Raw genomic sequence first — 23,779 nt, 5'->3', positions numbered from 1 at the left:
ATGATCTTGTTATCTTTCACTGGATTGTAAAAAATTTAAATATTACAAAATATGAAAGCCTATCAATTTCTTACATGATTTCAATAATAAAACAGCCTAAATGCAATAGGCCTAGAAAACATGGACAATCCAAACCAATTCAGCATGAATGGATTAAATGATAAATAAAATCAAAACTCATACAATTTCAAGTATCCAAATTTCAAAAATTTATTCATTTCAAACTGCATATTGAAAAAACTCAGCTGAAATTGTAACTGTTATAATGATGATATTAGTTCAAATATATACATGGAGTGTTGGCAGCTGCGTACAGGCCAAATTTCAAAATACAACTACGGGAATGAAATTTGAAATAAAAACTTAAAATATCACAGTAAATACACATACATTGTACAAATCATTAGAAAATAAAGAACACAAACGTCATACCTCTAACAGATGAAAAGTGGGAGACAAAATATAAATTAACAAGTAGCCTATGCTTAACCTGTAAGGAAAGGTTTCTGCGTATTCATAGTTTTTTATTATTAAAATGGTTTAGTACCAATGACCGTCAAGGAGAAATGTTTACCTGCTTTGATTACTCCTTCTATTCAAACGTTTGCAGTTTTAGGAGCATATTGGTTATCTATTTCAATTCTGCCATTGTCTTTTCTGCAGAATCGCTGTTTCTAAAAATGTAACCTCTTGTAGTTTACAAACATTACATCTGATTGTTGTTTCTTTGATAAATACTGTACAAAAGGTGATTGCAATAATAAAACATCTGATTGAGACTCCCACTTTCTAATTTCCAAACTCGTTCACCATTGAAAAACTTTTGCAGAGTTCCTACCGTTCTTCTAGAACTTTTCTTTAGAATAGAAAGGAAAAAAAAGGTTTGTGTTCTTCCTTGAGTTCTATACAACTTTTCCCTCCCCACATTTTCTGTACAAAAATAGTCCAGAGTAGTCCAGTATCTCTTATAAAAGTTCATTTACATATGTGATAATGGGAGTGTGCCATTAATCGTCGTGCCGGGTACAGATGTGCTCTGGTAATGTTGGGACATATGGAGTCTGCTTTGGGCAGTTTGCTCCGCCACCTCAGCGCCCGGTAAGTACATACTGATCATGTCCCGAAGGTCTCCCGTCTGACAAGGAGCACCCCTGGAGTGAGAAGACGACGTAACTATAGGGGGGCTAGAACTGGACTCTGACTTGACCACTGAACCCATGGAGCCCAGAGTCATTCCAGGTGTGCTCTGCTGTGAGTAGGACATGCTATACGTTGGGGATCCGTTCATGTAGGTCTGGGAGCTAGTCATGGAGTTGTACTGAAGTGCGCTCATGTCATAGCGGTGCATTGGCTGCATCTGCGCGGTGTTGTGAGCATTTAAACCAGGGTGCTGCCCATAGCCAAGCTGCTCCTGCATCATGCCATAACCTCCATTCGTCCAGCCGTTCATATGTGCGTAACTGTCCATCCTTTGATTAACCCCACCACCCAAGCCTCCCCCTACACCCACTCCCGCGCCCATGCCATTGCCGCCCGGCGCAAGAAGCCCACCTGGCAGAGTGTACTTGTCCTTCTTCATCAACGTCTTGGTTTTCCTCCGGGGTCTGTATTTGTAATCCGGATGTTCCTTCATGTGCAGAGCCCGTAGACGCTTCGCTTCGTCAATGAAAGGTCGCTTTTCGCTCTCGGATAGAAGTTTCCACTCGGCCCCAAGTCTTTTGCTTATTTCCGAATTGTGCATTTTGGGATTTTCCTGAGCCATCTTTCTTCGTTGTCCCCTCGACCAAACCATGAAGGCATTCATGGGTCTCTTGACTCGGTCCGGACTGTTTTTCTGGTTGTTTCCAGATGAATTTGAATTCCCCGTTCCCCCAGAATTTGTCTGGGGTGCCGGGGGTTTCAGTTCAGTTTCCATCATGTTATACATCATAAACAGATTTTTTTTAACTTGCCGAATCAATGAACAAAGTCCAACCCAAGAGTTACCTTGTCGATTTCAGTAACTTCGCAAAATAGTAAACGTAGTTTTGCCTTAGGTCCTGTTGAATCCACAAACTTCTTTCTTGGTCTCAAAGAATCAACAAACGAGTACTTTTCCCTCTTCGCCAGAGCCTTGACAACTCCTGATACTTTTTGAACAAGTTAATAGACAACCATTCATGTGATGAGGGCTGTCAGGGAATAAATGCCTTTTTACCTGACCAATCACAGAGCGACTGTTCCCTCGGCCAGGATTGTGTCTTTTATTTAGCATAAAGGGGCGGGGTTACTCGCGGTCAGTGGTGGAGCACTGAAGGCAGAAGCTGCTGTTATCAACCAATAGCAGCTATATTGCAAGTGCTTAAAGTGGGAACATTTTACCAGGATTGCAAACTTTAAGTGCTTCCTACTGAACATTGAAGGAACACAAGCTCCAGAAGTTATGCAGTAGGATACATTCATTATGTTTCTAGGTAAACAGCATATTGAACCAATTTAACTGAATTTAAAGTATATCTTTTATTTTAATCCAACATTGAAAAGTTGCTGAAAATAATTATTAACATTTTAAAAGGCATTTGATATGGCATATTTACTGAATCAATGTTGATGTGTAGTTACATAGTGTTTGCTATTTGCAGGCTATGTTGTGATTCTTGTGACGTTAAACAACTGAAAACAGGTGCAAACAAATAGAAAAAAACACAAACATATACAAATATACAGCATAAATGATTCAACTTAATATTATCATAGTAACATTTGTAGTAATACCAGTTAAAAAATAAATGTTGTGGTTTATAGGGTATGTCAATTAGGATGATGCTATTATTTATTACAAATTTGGCCATGTGTTAGGCCTGTAAAATTACTACAAGTTACCAGTTTGAGTTTAGCTCTTTTTTTCACTGAAATATGGATGGGTAATCTTAGCTGTTGCCTTGTTGTTTCAATTGAACTGACGTTGAATGTCAACAGAAAGCGGAGACATGGGCCATCACAAAAAATACTTTTGTTTCTTATTGTTTTCAGTACATCTGCCGCACCAAATTATACATGCACCACATGTAACTTCCACTCCATAAATAAAAAATAAAAAAAACAATTACATTTGTTGTTGAAATCTACTTAGTCATAAGCCATTAAAAAGGTTTTAGTATTAAGGGTTTAATCATAAACATGACCCAGAGTGGTTACTACTTCAATGATTGAAACCCAAATAATTTTCATCTTAAACTCATAACTCAACATTTGGCATTATTAAAACCCATAGGCTTCATAAAAGTTTAAAATAGACAAATTACTTATTTAAACAAATTGTTTATTTTATGATAACATAATGGACACTGTGAGGTACAGACGGTAATTATATGTGAAACAAAATACAATAACAAGCCTTTTATGTGTCCAGTAACATCACGTGTTAATGCATTCACACATAGCCTCCTAAGATGTCCCTAAAGCTACTGGCCACACCGACACACAGACACGCTCTCGCATGCCATCAGCGCCGTCTGCTGGCGAAAGTGACAATAGCAAATGGCCAATACATACATTAACCTTAACCGTCATGGAACACTGTTATAGCTTACTTAAGCCAGTTTGCTCTATTATAAATTGCAGCAAAAACATGTATTGTATAGGCCTATTGGTATAGTAATTTTAATTATATATATTTTTAACATTTATGCTTATGGTAAAACAGTTGGCAAAGATGCTGGAGATGCTGGAAAAAACAACAAACAGGCACTATTGAAAAACTGGACACTGAATATATTGCATTTTGAAGACACATTCTTTTGATACATTGCTTACAAAGACTAACACATTTAAATGCGTGGGCTATAATAGGTCTCTTACATTAATGTATATGTTTATTAAATAATAATATGCCGATTTGGTACATTACATCGAACCAAACAATACAATTCTTTGAAAGTGTTTTACCCCCATAGGTTTCAATTTTGAGTAATTGGGCGAGATTTGACGATACACCGAACCAGGCTATAACACAAGTTAAATTGCTCGTTCCTCTATGTGCATTTGACTGTTCCCGCTATTTGTAATCTTCTTATGATAATGTAAAAAAGAAACAGCAGTGGGTCTGCAATCTTGAAAAATCCTTAACAGGAAATGTCCCTCTATTAGTTATCTAATTATCAACTTATTTGACAACTAACAGAATTGTGAGTAAGCACCGTTTTTCCTTAGACCAAATCAAATCTTATCCCCTCGCAGAATAATACAAATAATAAGACTTATAAGACTTCTAAATTAACGCTCGACAGGGCAAAAGGCATTATATAAAATATGGCCCATAGTCTATTTTGTTTTTAAACTTGAATGCAAAACACAAATATCTATTTCAATTTTTTTTATGAATAAACAACCATTGAATCCAGTATTACTCAAATAAACATCGTAAACATAATGGCTGTGAAATTAAATTATAACAGTTTTTTGGTCAATTCTAAAGCAATTTAGTTACTTTTTGCTCCCTTTTAAAAGCGAAAGCTGACCCATAATTAAACCAAGACTGCCAAAGTGGCTCTAACCATTACACACTGTCGCATTATATATACTCCTTCAAAGTCCACATTTGTTCAACATTATCCAACATAATCAGCACGGATATCACTAACTGGATATACTATTTTTATGGATTAAATGGATGTTCAACAAATCATTAATGTTCTCAAAAAAGAGAGATGGAGCAAAAGGAAGAGAGATGGAAAGTGAGAAAAACTAAAGGTAAGAACATAAATAGAATAAGCTTCACGTTATTGTCCACTAGGGGCCGTGCCAGTGATTGGAGAGTAGTAAGAAAATATTACCACATGAGCATCTAATAAAGCTACAGTAAATGAAGCCTAGGAATTTTTCAAGGAAGTTGGAGAAAGTACAACAAAAAAAGAACTAAGACATAACCTCAGACAGATTTTATTAGCTTTAAGAAAGCTTGCTTGATTTATAATTTTATAAACCTTTAAATTACGTTGGTGTATTTTTCTTTACTTTCTATCAATAAATTGTAAGTAAAGTAATGGACAGTCAAATCAATATACCAAGAATGATGTTTCAGTATTTATGGCGGACAACATTCGGCAAGTGTCCCAAATCAAATAGAAAACAAATTAACAGTAAGACCATTGTACATGTATAAAAAGTGAAATACATACACTTGTATTATATATATATATATATATATATATATATATATATATATATATATATATATATATATACGCACACACACACACACACGCACACACACACACACCCACACACACTAGACCAGAATTATCTGCAAAAAAAAGAGGGAAAAAAAGCCAGTAGGCCTGCAAAAGAAACAAATCAAAAAGCATTCAATTGATAGGCCTAATTAGAAAATCTACTTGAAATGTAATGCTTGCTAGTGTTGAAGGAGCTTTAAATTATGCCCGATACACCAATGGCAAAAAAACACCAACCACTGAAGCTCCTAATAAGATACTCTATCACACTCCTGTGCACTGTACACGCGCATGCTGCTTTTCACTGTCCCCGGACCACTCTAGACTGTAATGCTACTTACGTGCCAGTTTGGGTGTTGTCCTCATCTTTGCGTGATTGGCAGAAACGAGGATTGAACAGTATCTGTCCGATTCAAGAACCACCCTTCAGCCGCCGGAGATCTCGGTCTCTGCTGGACCAAAACAGCGGTCTGCACACCCGGCATTCCTCACCCTTTACTAGCGGTAGTCCGCAGATTTCTCATGGAGCTAGTGCTCCAAATCAGCGTACCAGTACTCGGGCTCCTCGCTCAACGCTGGTCCTTTGCTCGCTACCCCTGCAACAAGAAAAGCGGTTTATGGCTACACACAATCTGAAAAGGGGCCGATTTAAAAAGAGAAGAATGCATCAAGAACAACAAAAGTCAGTTATACCAAGTCGGTTTCAGCACCCCCCTCCACCCCCACCTCACACCGCACATAATGAGAAGGAACAGCTTTATATTTTTTCAGTGGGTATTCAGAGATAATTTGAAGCCATTGTTTCTGGTACAGATGGTTCTTTTTAATACAATAACACTGCTCTTTGTGAATTCAACCCACAATAAAAATCTAAAGCGTTCTCTTGAATAACCATTTTGTTCTCTCTTGTATAGGGCCAACAAAAGCTGCGGTAAGGTAATGGGCTTGGTTTATTGAAAGACATAGAATGGGAATTGGCTAAAGATTTCCCCCCTCTTTGCAGAAATAAGGCTCTACAGCAAAGGGAGGAGAAAGTGCATTGGTAGAAGAAAATGTATACCTTGTGTTATTAATAATATTATTATCATCTTACATTTTTCAACAAACATTTCACCAGCTGATTTTAACTGCACCAGTCACTTTTTGCCCTTAAAGGTTGCATAATTAGTTGGTTTAAAATTGCAATAGTACTCTTAGCATTGATTTCACATAGTATTGTTTATTTTGGGAAGTGAGATGATTTAATTAAAGGAGCATATATGAAGGTTTCTCTATAGGCATTTAATATAACGGTTTTCAGTTTGGAGATGATGCCATTTGTAATTAAGATATGAGTAATCAATAATGTGCTTAAGGAGTTACAAAGGGCAAATGGAAGTTTAACGAAACAAAACGTATTGCATGTCACAGATCGTTAGGGCAGAATTTACTCTCCATGTCACCTAGGTTTTGGCTTTGGCCTGTCATGGTCTTTATCACTCCAGACAGGGAACTGAAGGAGAAAGAAGGATTCTCAAGACAAAAAGCCTCTGCAGGGAAAGTGTACTTTTTCTATTGGAATTACTCCCTTCCTTCTGCATTTCTATAGCTCTACACTATGGCTGTAATCCACTCCAGTTGTAGCTCAGGCCTTTTCTTCCGATAAAACATGGTTAACCACTAATCTGTAAGGTGATGCTAAAAAGGGCTGAGCCACAATTACTTCAATCAAAATGCTACTCTTGTTAATTAGCTTGCAAGGTGCACCCAAGAAAAGGGAGGGAGTTGAACAGATTATGCATGGGACCTCTAATATCAACAACAAAAAAACTGTAATCGGGTGATAGGATTATTGTTGACTGACAAAATGTTCCCCTGAAGCAGACTGGTTTTAAATCAGTGCAGCAAACAGTAATCTCAAAACGTTGAATTTCTTTCTCAAAACTCACTTTCAAAGAACTTTCATTCCTCCCCATTGAGGCCCAAGGAAAAGTATCTTGGCTTTAGGTATTATTGTCAAGAGGATTACCAGATTTACTGTTAGTAATATGCTTTGCCACAGATCACATTATTAACTTTGATTTCCAAGTAACAATCAGTGTAAAATGAATCATAAAATTAACATTTGGAAGATTTTAATTACAACTATATTGGTAGAAAATTATACAATGCTACAGCTCATTGTTTTTCAGGAAGACTCTTGCAGCAGGACTGAGAGAGTTCACTTCGAAGTGTTGAGCATCACAGAATGCTAATGCATTTCAGATGAAAAACTGGGTATTCATATCTGCAACCCCGCAACATGGGCTTTTCATTTCCATATGCATGAGGCCACTTTTGTGGCGCTTGTTTTGTGTGCATTTATTTTACACAAGCAAAGCCTAATGGGAGGATGACATTCAAGACCTCATGCTTTTCTCTTTAAGGTAGACACTGAATTTGTAATTAATGAGAAAATAGTCCTCCAAAAGCACACAAGGCCAGAGACCTGTCAGTCATGTGTCAGATTGATCCCTCATGTGAACCATGGTAATGAATAGAGAGTGTAAGGCCACACACACTCATTCACTCTGAAACACTCACAAAGACTAGGGCTCATCATGGCCCCTCATCAGTTTGCGGGCTAGCTACTCAGTGCTCACTGCACGGAATCAATTTAATGTGATTAAGATAGCATCATCAATAACTGGTTGATAGGTGATACATCAAATAGGTGTGCGACAGAAATATCCTGGTGCTATTGGCTAGTAGGTAAAACAATGTTTGACCAACCAGATGGTGTTTGACATGAAATCAAGTTTAAGCCACACTGCTCTGCTATTCATACACATCAGACATTACATTGTCATGTACAGTATATTTCTTAACAGCAGGAATAACGATGCACTCTCCCAGGCCATTTCTGTAAAAAGCTGATGGGTAGGGCTTGACAAATCTAACCACTCTGAAATTCATAGAGCAATTGAGCACGGACAGAAGGACTGACCATCCATGAAATCACAATTATAGTTTGAATCATATTTTGAGGCTGTATTGTTTTTTTTCTCTCTCATATGACATATTCAATGTCTCTTCCACTATAAAACTTCTGTTCCTACATCAACATAAGTTATTTTACAGACACCTTTTTTTACAGAACAGCTTAATTAGAGCATATGAGTCATTTGTGGGAATTGAATCTACAACCCAGGCATTGCAAGAACCATGATATACCAACTCAGCCACATAATGTTTAAAATAGTTAAAGTTACTGTCATACAGAAAGAAAAGGGAACTATAAAGTAAAGTAATCTACTACTTACCATACTGCACAAATCACATTGATATAAATCCTTTTCCAGAGTTTTTCATTTATATAGTTTAACTGGGGAAGACACACACAATCTCTCCTCCACATAAATTCACAAACACACCGGTTTTGCATTCAAAGAGAGGTCCAGAAATGATCTAATACATTTTTTTTTTATAATCCTATATGTAAGATCTACTTTAACCCTTACCCTAACCTTAACCTAACTCTAACTTCAATATCTCAGTTTTGTCTAAATGTAACCTAACTAACCCCTAAACCTAAAAACCTAAAGCCTTAATGCCTAAACACAACCCTAATTCTATGCCAAATTCTAAGATTAATTCTAACCCTAATTACAATTTTCACCCCAAGTCTAACATTTTCTATTGTGTATATGAAGACCTGCCAACAGGTACTGATTTTCCTTAAATGTCCTCACTCAAATAGTTCAACATGTTCCCTGAACTCTAATCCTAAAACTGACCCTTACCCTAACATTAATCTCAACAGCCAAACCTCAGTCCTAAACCTTACCCTAACCTAAATAACATACCTTTTATTCCAAAACCTGGCACTGATCGTAACTCCTAACTCAATGCTACCCCTAATCCTACACTAAACACTAACCCCCCCAAAAAAACTCAACCTAACCCATAAAACCTACAAAACATTTTGTAAACGGTCCGGCTATTTAGCTATGTTTCAGTTTTAATGTAATGTCAGGACATTTAGTAGTGAAACAAATAAAAACATTTTATTTTACTATCCTTGTAGGGACCCTAAACATTATTGCCCTAACCCTAAACCCAACCTGTAAAGCAACAACCTAACCTTATCCACAGACAGACACATCTAAATAAGTCTTATTTTCTCAGAAAAACACAACCGGGTACCATTCACTAGAAGTGCTCTAATGTACAGCCCAATCCTGAGTGACAAAGCACATGTACTGTACTACACTATGACGGACTGTAGTAATAGTCTTAAGTGGTATCAACGCTGACAATCCCATTCACCCCGCAAAAATGTGTGATAATATGAACTGTTAAGACTTATGACCTGATGTATTTCCACTGCTATAGTTCCACTGTCAATGCATACTGAGTGATTATTACTCCCCGACAGAGAAGCCAATGCTATAACTATTCAATCTCAAACAATCTCTACAAAATTATGAATGTTATATCCATGGTGATATACTGTGTCAAGCGATAGTGTACTCATAGAAAAAAAGGGTTTCAAAAGCATTTGTCAGCTGTCCCAATACTGTAGAATAATTGCTTTTCTTATTCAGGCAGTTCACTTTTTTCACCCCATCTACCACCTCTGTTAAAATGCTTTCACATGGAACCCAGACGGTTCTATTGGGAATCCCAAAATGGTAATTCCATGGTTCCCCCACTGGGAACAATTTTTTTTAAGAGTGTATATGAGCGTATATATGACTCAGAGCATGGACAGAGAGAAAATCAACGGACGAACGTGTTAAACTGGCTTGAACCAGCTGACCAGTTGAAAGAGGAAGAGGCACATGCCACACTAAAAATATCTGTGTAGCAACAACAGAAAATAGATGTCAGTCTCATCAGATGACAGAATACCTGCACTGTAAAAAACACATAATAGATACAGCTAAGTGGCAGAAATGGTGATACAACACCGCAACGCTCGCCACACATTTACTCTCACCATCAGACACACCAGTGCTTTTGTTTACTGGCCAATTTGAATTAAAATAAAGCTTTGCTTCTGCTGACTGCACATCATTATCCATGAGACTATAATCCCAGTAGCAAATCCTATAGCTTCCAGAGCCAGGGCCCTTTGTTTGGGATTACTGACTGTTTAGCCTATAACAAAGAGAAATGAGCCGTTCAACTCATCCTCTGTAATTAAGTGTAGAGAGTCATTTAGTGACAAACCAAGACACCCAAACCATATGGTATGATACCTTTCAGACGCTGGCCACATCATGTAACAGACAGTGATACCCGGAAGACAGTTGAAACTAGACTGGGTGTCAGCTGCGCAGTGGTTCTCGACCTGTTCCGTGTATTTGAACTATTGCAGAGCTAACACTCTTAATTCAATGTGTCTACTCATATTCGAGCCCTTCATTTCTAAATCGGGTGAGATGGTTTTGGACTGTACAACACAATCTTTAATAGGGATTTTACAAAAGGAAGTCTATGAGCAAAACAAAAATCTGGAAACCATGAGAAAACTCTCAAGGAAAACTTTCCTTCAAACAGCCAAACGAACAAAAGTGGGCAGTTAAAAAAAACAAACAAGGCAGTGGATATTTTTGCAGTTATTGTCATGGGCATGTATTTCCATTCATTCAGAATAAAATGGAAAGATATTTCCCACTTTAAACCGTTTTTTAATGGCAAATCCAAAAATTGTGACAACCAGGAAAACAGCACAGTTTGCCAGTAGGATTACCGCAGGCCAGTGGGACCTAAAGTGGAGTCCATCTAAGCTATTGACCATATCCTCCATTTGGGAAGAGCTCCAGTCTTCGGAGATGGGGCTGGCTGCTGGTGGAGGATGCTGGTGTGGGGGAAGACACCAGGAAGCCATAGGTGGGATACACATGGCTCCCTTCAGTCTAGTAGGCAAGCCTGGCTGGCGCCATCGGCATGAAGTGTTAATCGCAGTCCGGGCCGGAATAGGATAGGCCCCTCTGCTGCTCTCAGGCCAGGAGCATGCAGATACAAGTATGCTCCAGACACAGGAGGCTGGACCACCATCTGACAGGGCTGAGCTGCCTTTGATAGAGGTGGAAATATTTGTTTTGATGGCCGTCCAGGGCATTCAGTCAAAATGGCTATCTTGTGGTGGACTTTGTGACAGCCGGGGGAAAATCTGGGAAAAATAAAGACAATTCCCTTGCAACCCACACACGTCCACACACACACAGAGGCAGACGGACACACATACAAAATAATGAGGTAAGTGGCTGGACAAAGAAAGAGGCTTAAGTGGAATTTAGTATCCATCCGGGAAAAATACCAATGCTCACTATCATGTTATACATTTCCTATTTCAATTATGAAATAAAACATTTCAGAGAGTCTAAATAAATTGGTAATTTTGGCGACCCCTCAATTGTCCTTTCAAGTGTCATTTTTTTCAAGGGTAGTGCAGATATCTATTGACAGGAAAAATTTTACTTTTTGGGGCACGTTATTGACATTTATTGAAAGCAGTAACTCCCCTCAATGTGTTTCATGACTGGGACCAAGGATATGTATTAAAACTAGCTTCTGAAGTTCCGTAATTGTATGATGGGAAATAAGGCTGGTTTTTCTATTTCCTGAAAGGTTTCTGTTGTGGAGGTGCATTACAGTTTCCATTAACATTTCCAGTATCAGTCAAAAGACAACCAGCTTCACGATACCACGGAATGCTTTTCCAACAGTCTTGAAAATTATATTATGATAACCCTTTAGTTTTTGCACGTTTTTATTTGTTTTATAACTATTGCCTACAGTTGTTATAATGAAGGCATTGTAAAAGGATAAAAATGAGCAAAAAACCAATGAAAACTTACATTTATTTAAAATAAAACACTATTTAAAATGTATTACTTTCTGGAGTTGTTATGTTTTTTTTCTATCTGACTAATCGAGTAATCGAAGTAGTAATTGACAGATTAATAGATGATCAGAAAAGTTGTTAGTTGCAGCCCTGTAAACAATACAGTGACAGAGTGATCTGAGCTGAATCAGGGTCTTGCCCTGCCAGTCCTGTATGAGTCTTTTAGAAGACTGCAAGACAAAGAGAAGTGATTCGGTGAGAGAAAAAGATAGATAGAGAGACAGAGAAAGATCACACTATGGGAACACAAGAAAGAGACAGCAACCTCTGCCATCAGACTGGCCGTGACTTGACACACATTTCTCAGTTCCTTAGCTTTCATACCCCTTCTTTAAACACTAGTTGTAGAATTTCACAACTAGCTCATAAAGGCCTGTGGGCCACGGGAAGATAAATAATTACCGTTTGCCTGTCTGTGAAGAGCAAAGAGAGCCTTTGACTTAAGGAGGCCTACGACATACATTCTCACCATTAGGAATGGCAGGAACTCCATGGGAAAGACCTCAACGTGCTGTAGTGATCCTTTAAACACCATCATAAACGAAGCAGGGGTGGAAGTGATGTACAGCAAGTGCATGCAACAGTTTGCAACATCTGCCTTCCTGTGTGTTGTATCTGTGTGTGGTATCTGTGTGTTTGTGCGTGTGTCTGGGTTTTTGAGTATGCGCGTACGTGCTGCCGCCCGAGTGCACTCAGCTGTCATCTTGTTATCACCCACTGTTAACATCTGCTATGCTTAACATTGCCATGTAACCTGCTGGTACAGCATATACTGGCTAACAGAATCAAATGATCAGATCCTGCCAACCTTTATCACGTTACATGCATGCATTGTATAATGACACCATGAGCAGATTTTTATTATTAGATAATTATCAATCTAGAGTAAGCTGGGTAGAAAATGTAAATACACTGCTCCTGTGAAGCTGGTTTTGGTTATTGTTAGTAATCCCCTCATTTATTAAATCACATTCATAATCAATTAGTAACTAATATCATCTTAGTTACACTCGGTGGACAATTCCTACCTTTGAATACTGAATATCTTTTCAGCAGTCCATTATTATACAAAATATGTGGAGCTACCGATTTTGTTAGTCCCAGATTATGTTTGGAGCTGGCAAAATATGCAAGCTATACCATTAACTAGCCTATTATCACCTCTCATCTGGTATGATTAATCCCAGGACTGGGCACATATTTTTAAGCCTTGGCCAGACCTAACCAAACTAATTATGGTTACATTTCAGTTTAACTCTGTAAAAGTTCTGAATTAATGCCTAAATTTAGTTTTGCCGGGTTGGAATGACAGTTTAAATAATGCACCACATGATATTAAATAGTAAGGCCAGGACGTAATGACTATCAGCTAAGATGTGGCATAACGCAGCCATGGTTCATGCTAAAATATGGAACAACTGTGTAATTTAAATGCCCAGCTATGGCCTAATTCTGTTGCTGCAGTTAGGCTTCATGTTTTGTGTTGAGATTCAAATCAAATTTCAAATCTTGCTTCATTCTTTTTCTCTAAACTGTTTACTATTGAACGTGATGTTTTCAGCTGAAGTGAACCTTCTTGATAAGAACAACGTTTCACTGCAGTATGTGCACAATACATATTATCGCTGCCCCTTTCACAGGTGCTAATATCGAACAATGGCAGTAGGGCTGAAGTATCAGCCCTACTTTTAGCAGTAATAAACTGACTAGTCAACCAAGATGCAAGACCTATCTCTGTTATAATGCAATTGGAAAAGAGGTCTGTTTCTAGGTGAGTGTGTCTGAGAGTGCAAAAGGCCAGGACGGAGGAACAATGACAGCTGTCTCTCTGTCTCTGACATAGCATTGTTGCTCAGGCATTCAGGCCAGGACCTGACACACATACAAGATGCAGGCTCGCTGGACTACACCAAACTACCCCAAATCCCCCCATTGATGTTTGTGCAAAATCAATAAAAATGATCTTGGAGTCCATATGCCATTTGGCAGCTCCATCTTGTGGCGTCTTCTTTAGAATATAGAGGCCATACTGTACAATGGAGTAGCCGAGCGCATGTAATTTGTCAGGCTAATCTCCAGCACTCTTACATTGATTTTTCCCCCTCCTTAGCCTCTAGACATCATGAACAAAAACTAACTTAATCATATAGTGTGTTAATGCATGGGTCACAATAATGTCCATTTTCTTGCCCTCTGGTAATTTCAGGACTACTTTAGATTTTTTTTTTCTGAAATAGTTTTACAGGTCACTGTCCTTTTACATTGGAAAATGTAGAGTTGCAAAAATCTTTGCCTTGCCATGAACATTAATATACATCCATTTGTTTGAAATCAGTTCTTTGCACATTTCAGTTATATTTAGTAAATGTATGTTTTATATTATACTACTTTAGGAGTATTCTCCATTAAAGACAAATGTTGTTTCATTTGAATGATTTATTATTGAAATGGCCTAGCTACATCCAACCTGAGAATGCTCAACATCGCTGTGAGCTAATTTATTTTATCTAACAAAAGTACTCAGTCCTGAATAAAGTATTCCATTCTAAAGAGCTTGTGGGCTATCGTATGCCTGCGCTTTTTAACTCTAATATCCATGATGGATTTAACTCCGTAATGGATTTAACCCTTCTCCTATCATCAATCAAATTGAGAAACTGCTCTAGATGGTGTTGGTGATGAAAATGTTTTTGGTTTGTTTGTCTTAAGATTACAATCCACTCCGTAGCAGAGTTACACGTTAAGTGGATGTCCTCCATACAGTGGCTGGTGTGACACACAACATACTGTTATACACATGCCATTCAGAACAATGGCTCTCACATAGCATGACAACATGCCACAGTACTAAGCCTATTACTTTCTTCACCATCCCAGTTGTCTGCTCAAAATGCAACATACCAATAGGGGTGGCTGTCACTATCAGGGACCGTATGAAATAATCCAAACACATCCCCTGCACTATCACAAGAAACACACTTTGAATCTGTATTTTTGTGTTGTTTGCCAAAAGTATCGTTTACATCGAAGCTCTTGAAAAAAAAAATATCCCTCTTGTGGCACGCGTGTCACCCACTCTCTTAAAGGCTTTACTCCTCATACGCTTATCTGCTCCAGTCGAATGTATTTCTTATCGAAGAGAGTGAGGGAAGCCTTCTGACAATACTGCTGTTATCATATTTCTTCAGCCGAGTCCCTGTGTCATTCACCAGTCAGATGGCCTCCAGTTTGATTGATGGATGGGCTTCCCAACAAATAAAAAGGGGATCAACAGCTTTGCACCTTTCTCCCCATCGGAGACCCGAGTGAAACATTCCTCTGTAACAAAGGCGGGATTACGGATGCATTAGCTCTCCATCGACCACGGCCTCCTGCTCCTGTCAATACTTTGCACATAATAACCTGAAGCAATGATAAGGAAACAAAAGGAAGGCGAGATAGGAGGCGGATGGGAAAAGAAATCAATAGAAGTGAGGGGGAAAGTTTTTTTTTTCTTTCTCAAAGACACACTGTTGGGCCCGGTGAAGATTTCTCTTGGACGATGCAGTGGGATAATGGCCCCTGACATGAGGACAATGAGACCTCCAGGACCATGGAGGGACTGACGGTCGGTCGGTCGGCTGGTTTCGATAGAACCAGAGGGACACTGGGCGATCGGTGACAGTCCTCTCAGCCCCAACACACAGGGACACAACACTCAGGGCTGCAGGGCCCTCAGCCTCTGGCTTCCTCAATGCTTCTTCTGTCAGCCTGTATCGTTATGCAACATGTCTTGCAGTTAATCACTGGTGCACTGAGTGAGGGAACACATGGCTCTACTGAGGCTCCCGCTGAGGGTCTGACTGTCGTTTGGAACATATCAACGTTATTCAAATCAACATTTATTTTTAAAGTGTATTTTCTGTGAAAAACATATTTCTAAGGTGCTTTATGGGGAATTGCACATTCGCCAACCCCAGCTGAGTTTTAAGGAAAATCTCTATGAAAATGCATTCAGTCATAAATAAACATTATGGAGGATTTGTTGGTTCACAATCTTAAAGAGGCTACACAGCACTAATAATTGGACAAGAGGAACTAACGGCAATTGTTTCCTTATTCCTAAGTAATTAATTTCCCTCCTGTTTTACTAACCCATCATATGTCTGAGGTGGTGAGGTGCAAGTAATAAAGAAAGAAAGAAAGAAAAAGAGAGAGCGAGGGGGAGAGAACTTAGACTCTGGAAAATTAATGAGAAATGAAAAAAGAAGACTATGCATGTCCTGTCTGCAGAGGGCTGTCACACAAAGACACAATAAACCATCAGAACAAACAGGCACTTCAAAAATAGCCCAGAAACAGTGAGCAAATTCAATTACAGAAGTAATTAGAAGATATAGGGCAAGGCTGCCTTTTGGGACTGTGCCAGAAAACATGAATTAATGGGAGTGAATAGGAGGTGGCTGCACGGGTAATTAAGAGGCAATCACCTATGTCAATGAATACCTAAGAAAAAACACAGGATGGAAAACTATTAATTCAGTGATCAAAAATATTTTAAAGATGATTAATACAGCTAATTCATTTTAAAAGACGAATTTCGGGGAAAGATAGCAAGACAATTGCACATAACGTGCGCCTTGTGGCATTTATATTGCTAATTAGTTTTTTATAATTTGCAGAGGCATTGCAGAATTATCTGTAAAACAGCAAAGGCAGCATTTGGCAAATATTGTCTGTACTGTTTGACAGTGGTTACAGTACTCGCACTGGCAGAGATCGTATATAAGACAGTCTTCAAACTGAGAACATTTCAAGCAAACTGGTAAAAAAAAAAAAAGAAATATGCCAATTTCACTTCAGCTTCTCTTATCATTCATTAGTGCTTCTCCTAATGGGACAATAGCAGCAATTAAATTACCAGATAAGAATAAAATAAATAATAACTTTGCTGATTTTCCTCCCATGGGGGAAACTATCGTTTCCGCCTGATGAATTTTGTATCACCACACACTGCGTTGGTAAACTAATTAATCCATTGACAAAATCCCTAAAGATGAAAAGCTTGAGCTCCATAAAGAGGTAATAGACAGAGAAAATGAAAGTGAGTTGCGGATTAAAAAGAGTATTAGAGTAAATAAACAACAAGCCACATTAGGCTGAAAACATTTTTTTTTTGAAGCCGGCACAGTGCACATTGTGAACATATTGGCATTCTTCTAATCGAAAGGTTCTTAATCATTAGCATTCTTATTAGTCATCCCATTCTTTATAATGATGTGTGGTAGAGTGCTTATACTCCTGGAACACCACGGGTAAAGTCTTCACACAGGGCATTACAGAAATTGCTAGACTGAGAACCTACATTTTGAGCTCTATTCATTCATCAAAAGGAGGGAAAACACCTAGCAATGAAGCATCAATGCACCCCTTCAATATCAATCGTAGAAATAATTTAGGATCAAGCTCTAGTCTTATCACTTTCACAATATCTATCATTCAAATGAAAATAAATGGGGACCAAGCAGGGCCTCAAATGAGATGAATTTTAAGGTCAAGATCTGTTGCTATTCTTTTTGTAAAATACGAGATTTCCATATACAAAATTTACATATTCATAGGTGTAAGCGTTTATAGCCACTTTATGACAGATGTGAGAGGAAAATTCCACTTAATATTATCAACAATGACAATCTGGGGTCATAAAAGCCCAATAGCCTGAAGTGGATGGATAACACTAATATGCTTTCACATTTCAATGGAGAACTAGTCTCTTATTTACAGCTGAAGGTATATCATTTACTGCCAAGTGTAGCGAGAAATGTGGAGGGACATAAACTGGCCTTCAGAGTTTATCATCATTGCCTAGAGCTGCATGCTAAAAGGCCAATTATCACTTAAATGGCGTTATACCCAACGATTGACTGTCATGATCAACATTCTATTTCATTGCAGTCAAGTCATGAGGGAGCATCGCTCTAAACCGAAGACCCCAAAACAAACGTAACTGGAAATGTGATTAGTGTTTTAAGTATCCGAATCATTAATGATCAAACATGGTATTCCATTTCAGAACAGTCATGTGAGGCAGAGATTATACATGTGATCTGGAGGCTTAAACGATTTAGTCAATTATGAACGTTATCTAAAACTCTTTAATTTTCTATTCAGCTCTCTATAGGAGTGTCATATTTGTCAATGATCTGTGATTAAACCCAGATTGCAACAACATGAAATCTGTCACATCTGGTGGCAGGGAGACCTGAGATCTTAACAAAGTAGCAAGGCAGGATTCAAACTTTCCCTCTTCAGCCTTGGCATCCGATTAACACCAGGCTTTGGTGGAATGCCAACGATGGGGCCATCTGTGTCCCTTAACCCTCAAGATGGCAGATGTAGAAGCAGATTGATTTTCGATTCAGCTGGATACACAATCACGGCTTCATGAACGTTAAGTGCGAGCAGTGACTTGCCACCGTTTCCTGTCATTTTCAGCAAACGTAAAAGAGGCAATCGATGCGCAATAAATCACATCTGTACCCAAATTAAATAATTTTCCCTCTATACAGGAGGAAGAATTTAGCTACAATAGACACCAGGATAATTACTTATTCTAGACAGAAGTGTAAAACATTTTCATTCAATGTATCAAGCAATCACTTGACTCAAAATAGAAATTGTCTTGTGATTTTCAGCTATCCACACATTTGTTTCTCAAATCTTCACCAGATTTTCGATGTGTGGAGTACAAAGGAACACTACTTTGGATTGATCATGCTTTTGGTTTACAAGATACCAGGTGGAGGAGCCTGAGGTAAACATTCCTCTCCAGTTCTTATAATGTGGCCTTAATGTCCCTGGATGACATCACAGCCATAGGACTGTTTAAGGTGAACGCAGTTGGACCAGTGTCATGCAACAGGACCCTCTATCCAGGCCACTCCCCCTCCTATCCCTTCTACTGATTACAGGTCTTCTCCGTGGTCAGGTGACCAGTCCTGGAGTCCCACTGGGTAAATTGCAGTCTCCCCTTTGCCTTTTCTTTTGTAATATCGAGCTCTGTATCTTAGCCCCTGCCTGCGCCTCACTGACTTCCATTCTACATCCAAATGATCGTGTTTTGTGTGGCGGTAATGGCTCTCATTTTCTCTACACCCCACGGTGGCTTCACTTCTCACCAGCCTTTGAGTGTTGGAGACTCCTCTGGCCTTGGAGAGAGTGGGACAGTGTGGTCTGGGGGCTAATAAGTCTCTTTTCAGCTCTGTACCCCATCTTCTCCACCACACATATCAGCATACATCCAGTGGCACCTAACACCCCCAAGCCATCAGAGATAGTGACAGCAGAGGTTTCTTTGACACTTTTCCAATACACAGCTTTTCAACTATAAAAGCCAAAACAAGTTTCTCTGTTGATCTATGAACGTGAACCAGGCAGGAGTGAGTTGTCTGTCATACTGTGATACACCCTGAATCATCCAATTCCATATAAATCCCTCTTTACATATTATAGTGATTGGCTCAATATCATCAAAATGGGTAACTGAGACATTCTGTAACATAATTACACCACCCATTTAATTTCAAAGGACAGAACTGGGACAATACTGAAAAACTGAATTCAGTTATATCTCCCCAAACATGGGAAAGAACTGACCAATGTGAAATTCTCCAACATTTCTGTTTGAGACAGTCTAGCTCTTTGTGGGCCAAGTAACACAGGAGCCTTTTCCCATGTGGAACAGGAAAAGTGTCCTGCCTGCTGTTGCCTTTCAGTCTCATGGGAACACCCTGCCTTTCACCCTTGCTTTTCACCCTACCTGCCCGCCATCCATCCCCAGGGAAGAGGCCAGAACTACCAGGCTCTATCTGAACACTACAGGCATTTCTGTAAACCAATGTACAGCCTAGCAAACCCACAGACATTCACAGACGCAAATTCAGTGAAACTTTCATTTTCTCACACAGACAAACATGAGCATATGTAGAGGCAAATGCACACTTACCCTCTCTCAAATACACACACACACACACACACTCACACTCACACTCACACTCACACTCACACTCACACTCACACTCACACTCACACTCACACTCACACTCACACTCACACTCACACTCACACTCACACCTCACTATGTGTTTAACTTTCTGCTTATTGAAAGAGCTTTACACAGACAATAAAATCCCACACTTCCATCATCTATGTTATCTCAGCACAGTTAGCGGCAGACAAAATCTGCTATTCAAAAAGTGTTATTGTTCGTCAAACTGGCCGTTTGATTTCCCACTAATCCTATTTCCCTTATATCCCTTCTTTGTACAGGGAACAGTTTCAAGTGCTGACCAACATGCAAGCTGAATTCCTATGACACCCCACTGAGCTGCTATGGCTGGCTGGGCCTGGCTGGGCCTGACTGGACCTGGCTGGACCGGCAGGTCTGCCACATACAGATCCTGTCTAAACACTCCATTGTCCTTCAACTGAGGAAAAAACAATAGTCTCTCATTTCATTACTGAGGGAAAAGTTTGACGGGACTCCCCCACAACAGTTAGTGTATAATTTAAATAAACTCTGACAAGATTCATAACAGCCCCTTTAGGTTTGCTAAATACAATTTGAAAGTAAGAAAACAGCACACGTTTGCACTTTGCAAAAGACTGTCCATGCAGCAGGCTAGCTACTTTCTTCCAAGAGCCCTTTACTTCCAGGATAAGTCTTCCAACAATCGTGAAAGCGATTCTCTGTTGTGAAACAGGCATACAGTGCACCAGATCAGACATCACACAAGCATGGCGCTTCATGGGGAGAGTCTGCGGTTGTGCTCTTTGTGGACTGAGGGGGAAAGAGGCTTAATTCCTCCTATGTTAATGTTGAGTAAATTCCTTGTTGGGATGTGGCGCCTGTCGGAAGCTGCCGATGGCTGGGGGGAGCCAGGGTCAGGGCCGCTGCCGGAGATTAGGTCCTCTCTACGCCTGTCCAGAGAGGGAAAAGAGCGCAGTGCGATGAGGGGGATTTGCGCTCTCGAACCCAGAGGATAGATGTTCACATCACCCAACCCCCCCCCCAAAAAAAAGCCCCACCGCAAATTGCACTTATTGAATAGCTAATTTGGCAGTCTCAGTTCAAAGGGGCTTGAGAGCAGAGAAGAGTGTGAGGAGGATGAATACAAAGCTGCAGAAAAACAAAAGGCAATGGTTCCTCCGAGGTTAGGCCTAGATGAGGAGAGCTGCGCCCGGCGAGGGAGGGAAGAGGACAGGGTGGGCTGGGGGGGAGCTTCCTGGATGAAGGGCATGCAGGCAGCACACTGAGCATTAGAGAGCCTGCGCCCATTGTTTTCTGACTGGCCGCTACCTTCATGAATAGCTAGTCGGCTGTAGAGCAGAGCCCATCTAACCAGGGCAGATCAGGGTGTCATCAGTGTGTCATCAGTGTGTCAACCTCAACACATCATCATACAGTCATCTTGGACAGCTCAAAGTTACTCATTTTCCCAGGTTCCACTCTAGAGTAATTCAGTATCTACAAGCTACCTGAGCATTGTTTCCGATTTTCTTACCAAAACCTATAGTGACAGAAATTATACAGTGCTATACAAAAGTCTTAGGCATATATATACACATATGCCTAAGACTTTTGCGGATGAAGATGAGAAGAAGAAGAGAATATATATATATATATATATATATATATATATATATATATATATATATATATATATATATATATATATATATATATATATATATATATATATATATATATATATATATATATATATATATATTTTACTAACATACATTTTCTATCCAAATAAATAACTTCAGTTCCACTTTCAGGTGCCTAAGACTTTAGCACAGTACTGTAAATAGTTTTGTTTTTGTCCCAGCTGGGAAAGAGTTGGCTTGCTTCTTTAGCATTAGAGAATACAAAACAGCCCAAAAAACAGTACATGCATTATTTTATTCAAAACCTTGAAAGGCTTGGCATGTACACAAGATTAGTGAAGTCGTTTTGAAGGCTTGTTGCAAATAAACAAAATGAATGTGATCAAAGTGGATTTGTAACATGCTGATAAAAAGCAACACTGAGATTATGAATCAGAAAATAACTAGAAAGAGTCCTACACTACAGAAACTAGGAATATAATACAGTTAAATTGCCAAATTAACAACATATAAACAATAAATAGTAAACATAATAGTATAATTTGTAGCCAAAAGTCTCTGCATAACAAGTCACAGTGTTAACATACAGTCTCAAAATTTGATTGGTGACTGAACACACAACAAATAGATGTTAAGGCAGCATAGGTTAAACAGTGGACAATGAAGCTGCTTGTTTAATATCTTATATTAAAAAAATTCTGTTCATACTAGGGGCATTGCCACCCATGCAAGTGTATGTCAGTCAAGTTCATATAAGTTTGGACACTTTAAATGAGCATTTTCCTTTCATAAGTTTTTGCATTATACACTGTAATATAAAATTCAGTATTATCAAATCTACAAAAGTGTCAGCCTTATCATGGTTGATTACAACATAATAAAACAGATTAGGTACAGTTGAATGCCATTTTCTGTCATATCTCACGAACCCTGCATGTTTAACCCAGCACCCAGCCTCCTTAACCCAAGAACCCAGCATGATTAACCCAGTGCCCAGCCTCCATAATCCAGCCATTCTTTAGGAAAACAACTCAACTAAGTTACCCATCGCCTACAACCTAGCAATCGGGTCATTTAAACAAACCACAATTTTGTTTGGTTCGGTTTAAAAACGACATGGATTGTCTTTATTGGAATAAGGCTTAACAACTGTGCAAGCTTTATGATAAGGCAGACTGCCAAATGACAAATTAGAAAATGAATAGCAAAACTAATTCAAAATTGCATTGGCAGGTTTTACCCCAGTTTGAGAGGAAATCACGGGTTAATAGTAATGCAGCACAACATCCACGTCCGCGAGTTGAAAAGTTTGAGTGAGTGGAGCAAAGGCCTGTGGCTACACCATCTCAGACCTACTCATCTCAATCCACTAAACCCACCAGTCCTCCATCACAAACTTAAAGTCCACATTAAAACACCGGGCATGGAAACAGATGTGCTTTTTGGACCGAGACGTACGTGGAGCATAAAGGAGAGAGCATCCACTGTCTTTCAGGCTTACCATCACCGAACAACATTAACATCTATTTCCTTTTCTTTTCTTCTTTTTTTTACTTTCTTGCACTGTCGACAACTTGACCTTTTGTTAGCCCAGTACTCTCACTGAGTGCACGTAATGGCTGAAATGGACGATGTAGCGACCGAGGGAGAGCAGACAAAATGCACACATACACAAAGGTGTCCTAAGAAAGGATCCCTGTAATGCTGTACTCGGCTGCTTAGACCTGTAGGGGGAAGGAGACAGCATCTTTAGGGTGTATCCGAGCAGAACTAAAATCCACTGTCCGTGCCCAATCAGGGCAATTTTTTCTAGCCGCAAGGGCTCCTGCATCCCTGCCTTTACACTACACTGGAAACCCTTTGTACTAATTGCTAGATTGTCCCAGATTTTCTAGTTCAGTTCCACCCTATAATTGTCTGTCGACGATGGGCAGGGAAGGGGAAAACCTGCGGGCGGGGGCGCTGTGCCATGCCGTGGATTAGAAATGACTCAAGGTGGTGACGAGTGTTTGTTTGTGTGTGTGTGTGTGTGTGTGTGTGT

General features: G+C 39.3%; 1 protein-coding gene and 1 long non-coding RNA gene across 4 annotated transcripts in view; both read right to left on the bottom strand.

Annotated features, from left to right (window-relative positions):
* Positions 1 to 23,779, bottom strand: part of LOC105011690 — a 131,175-nt gene that overhangs the window by 34,187 nt on the left and 73,209 nt on the right. For all 3 annotated transcript variants that reach the window (XR_004576075.1, XR_828102.3, XR_828101.3), the window contains one exon: positions 5,555 to 5,809. This is a non-coding gene — a long non-coding RNA (uncharacterized LOC105011690). The remainder of the gene's footprint in view (positions 1 to 5,554; positions 5,810 to 23,779) is intronic.
* On the bottom strand, positions 186 to 2,205 carry sox2 (SRY-box transcription factor 2). Its single transcript, XM_010871916.5, has one exon. The coding sequence runs from the start codon at positions 1,928 to 1,930 to the stop codon at positions 980 to 982; it is 951 nt and encodes a 316-aa protein (XP_010870218.1). The 5' UTR covers positions 1,931 to 2,205; the 3' UTR covers positions 186 to 979.

Source organism: Esox lucius, chromosome 8 (assembly GCF_011004845.1).
Source record: "Esox lucius isolate fEsoLuc1 chromosome 8, fEsoLuc1.pri, whole genome shotgun sequence".
In the NCBI taxonomy this organism is placed as follows: Eukaryota; Metazoa; Chordata; class Actinopteri; order Esociformes; family Esocidae; genus Esox; species Esox lucius.
Note: the sequence above shows the minus strand (reverse complement) of the source record. Positions and strands in the feature narration are given on the sequence as shown.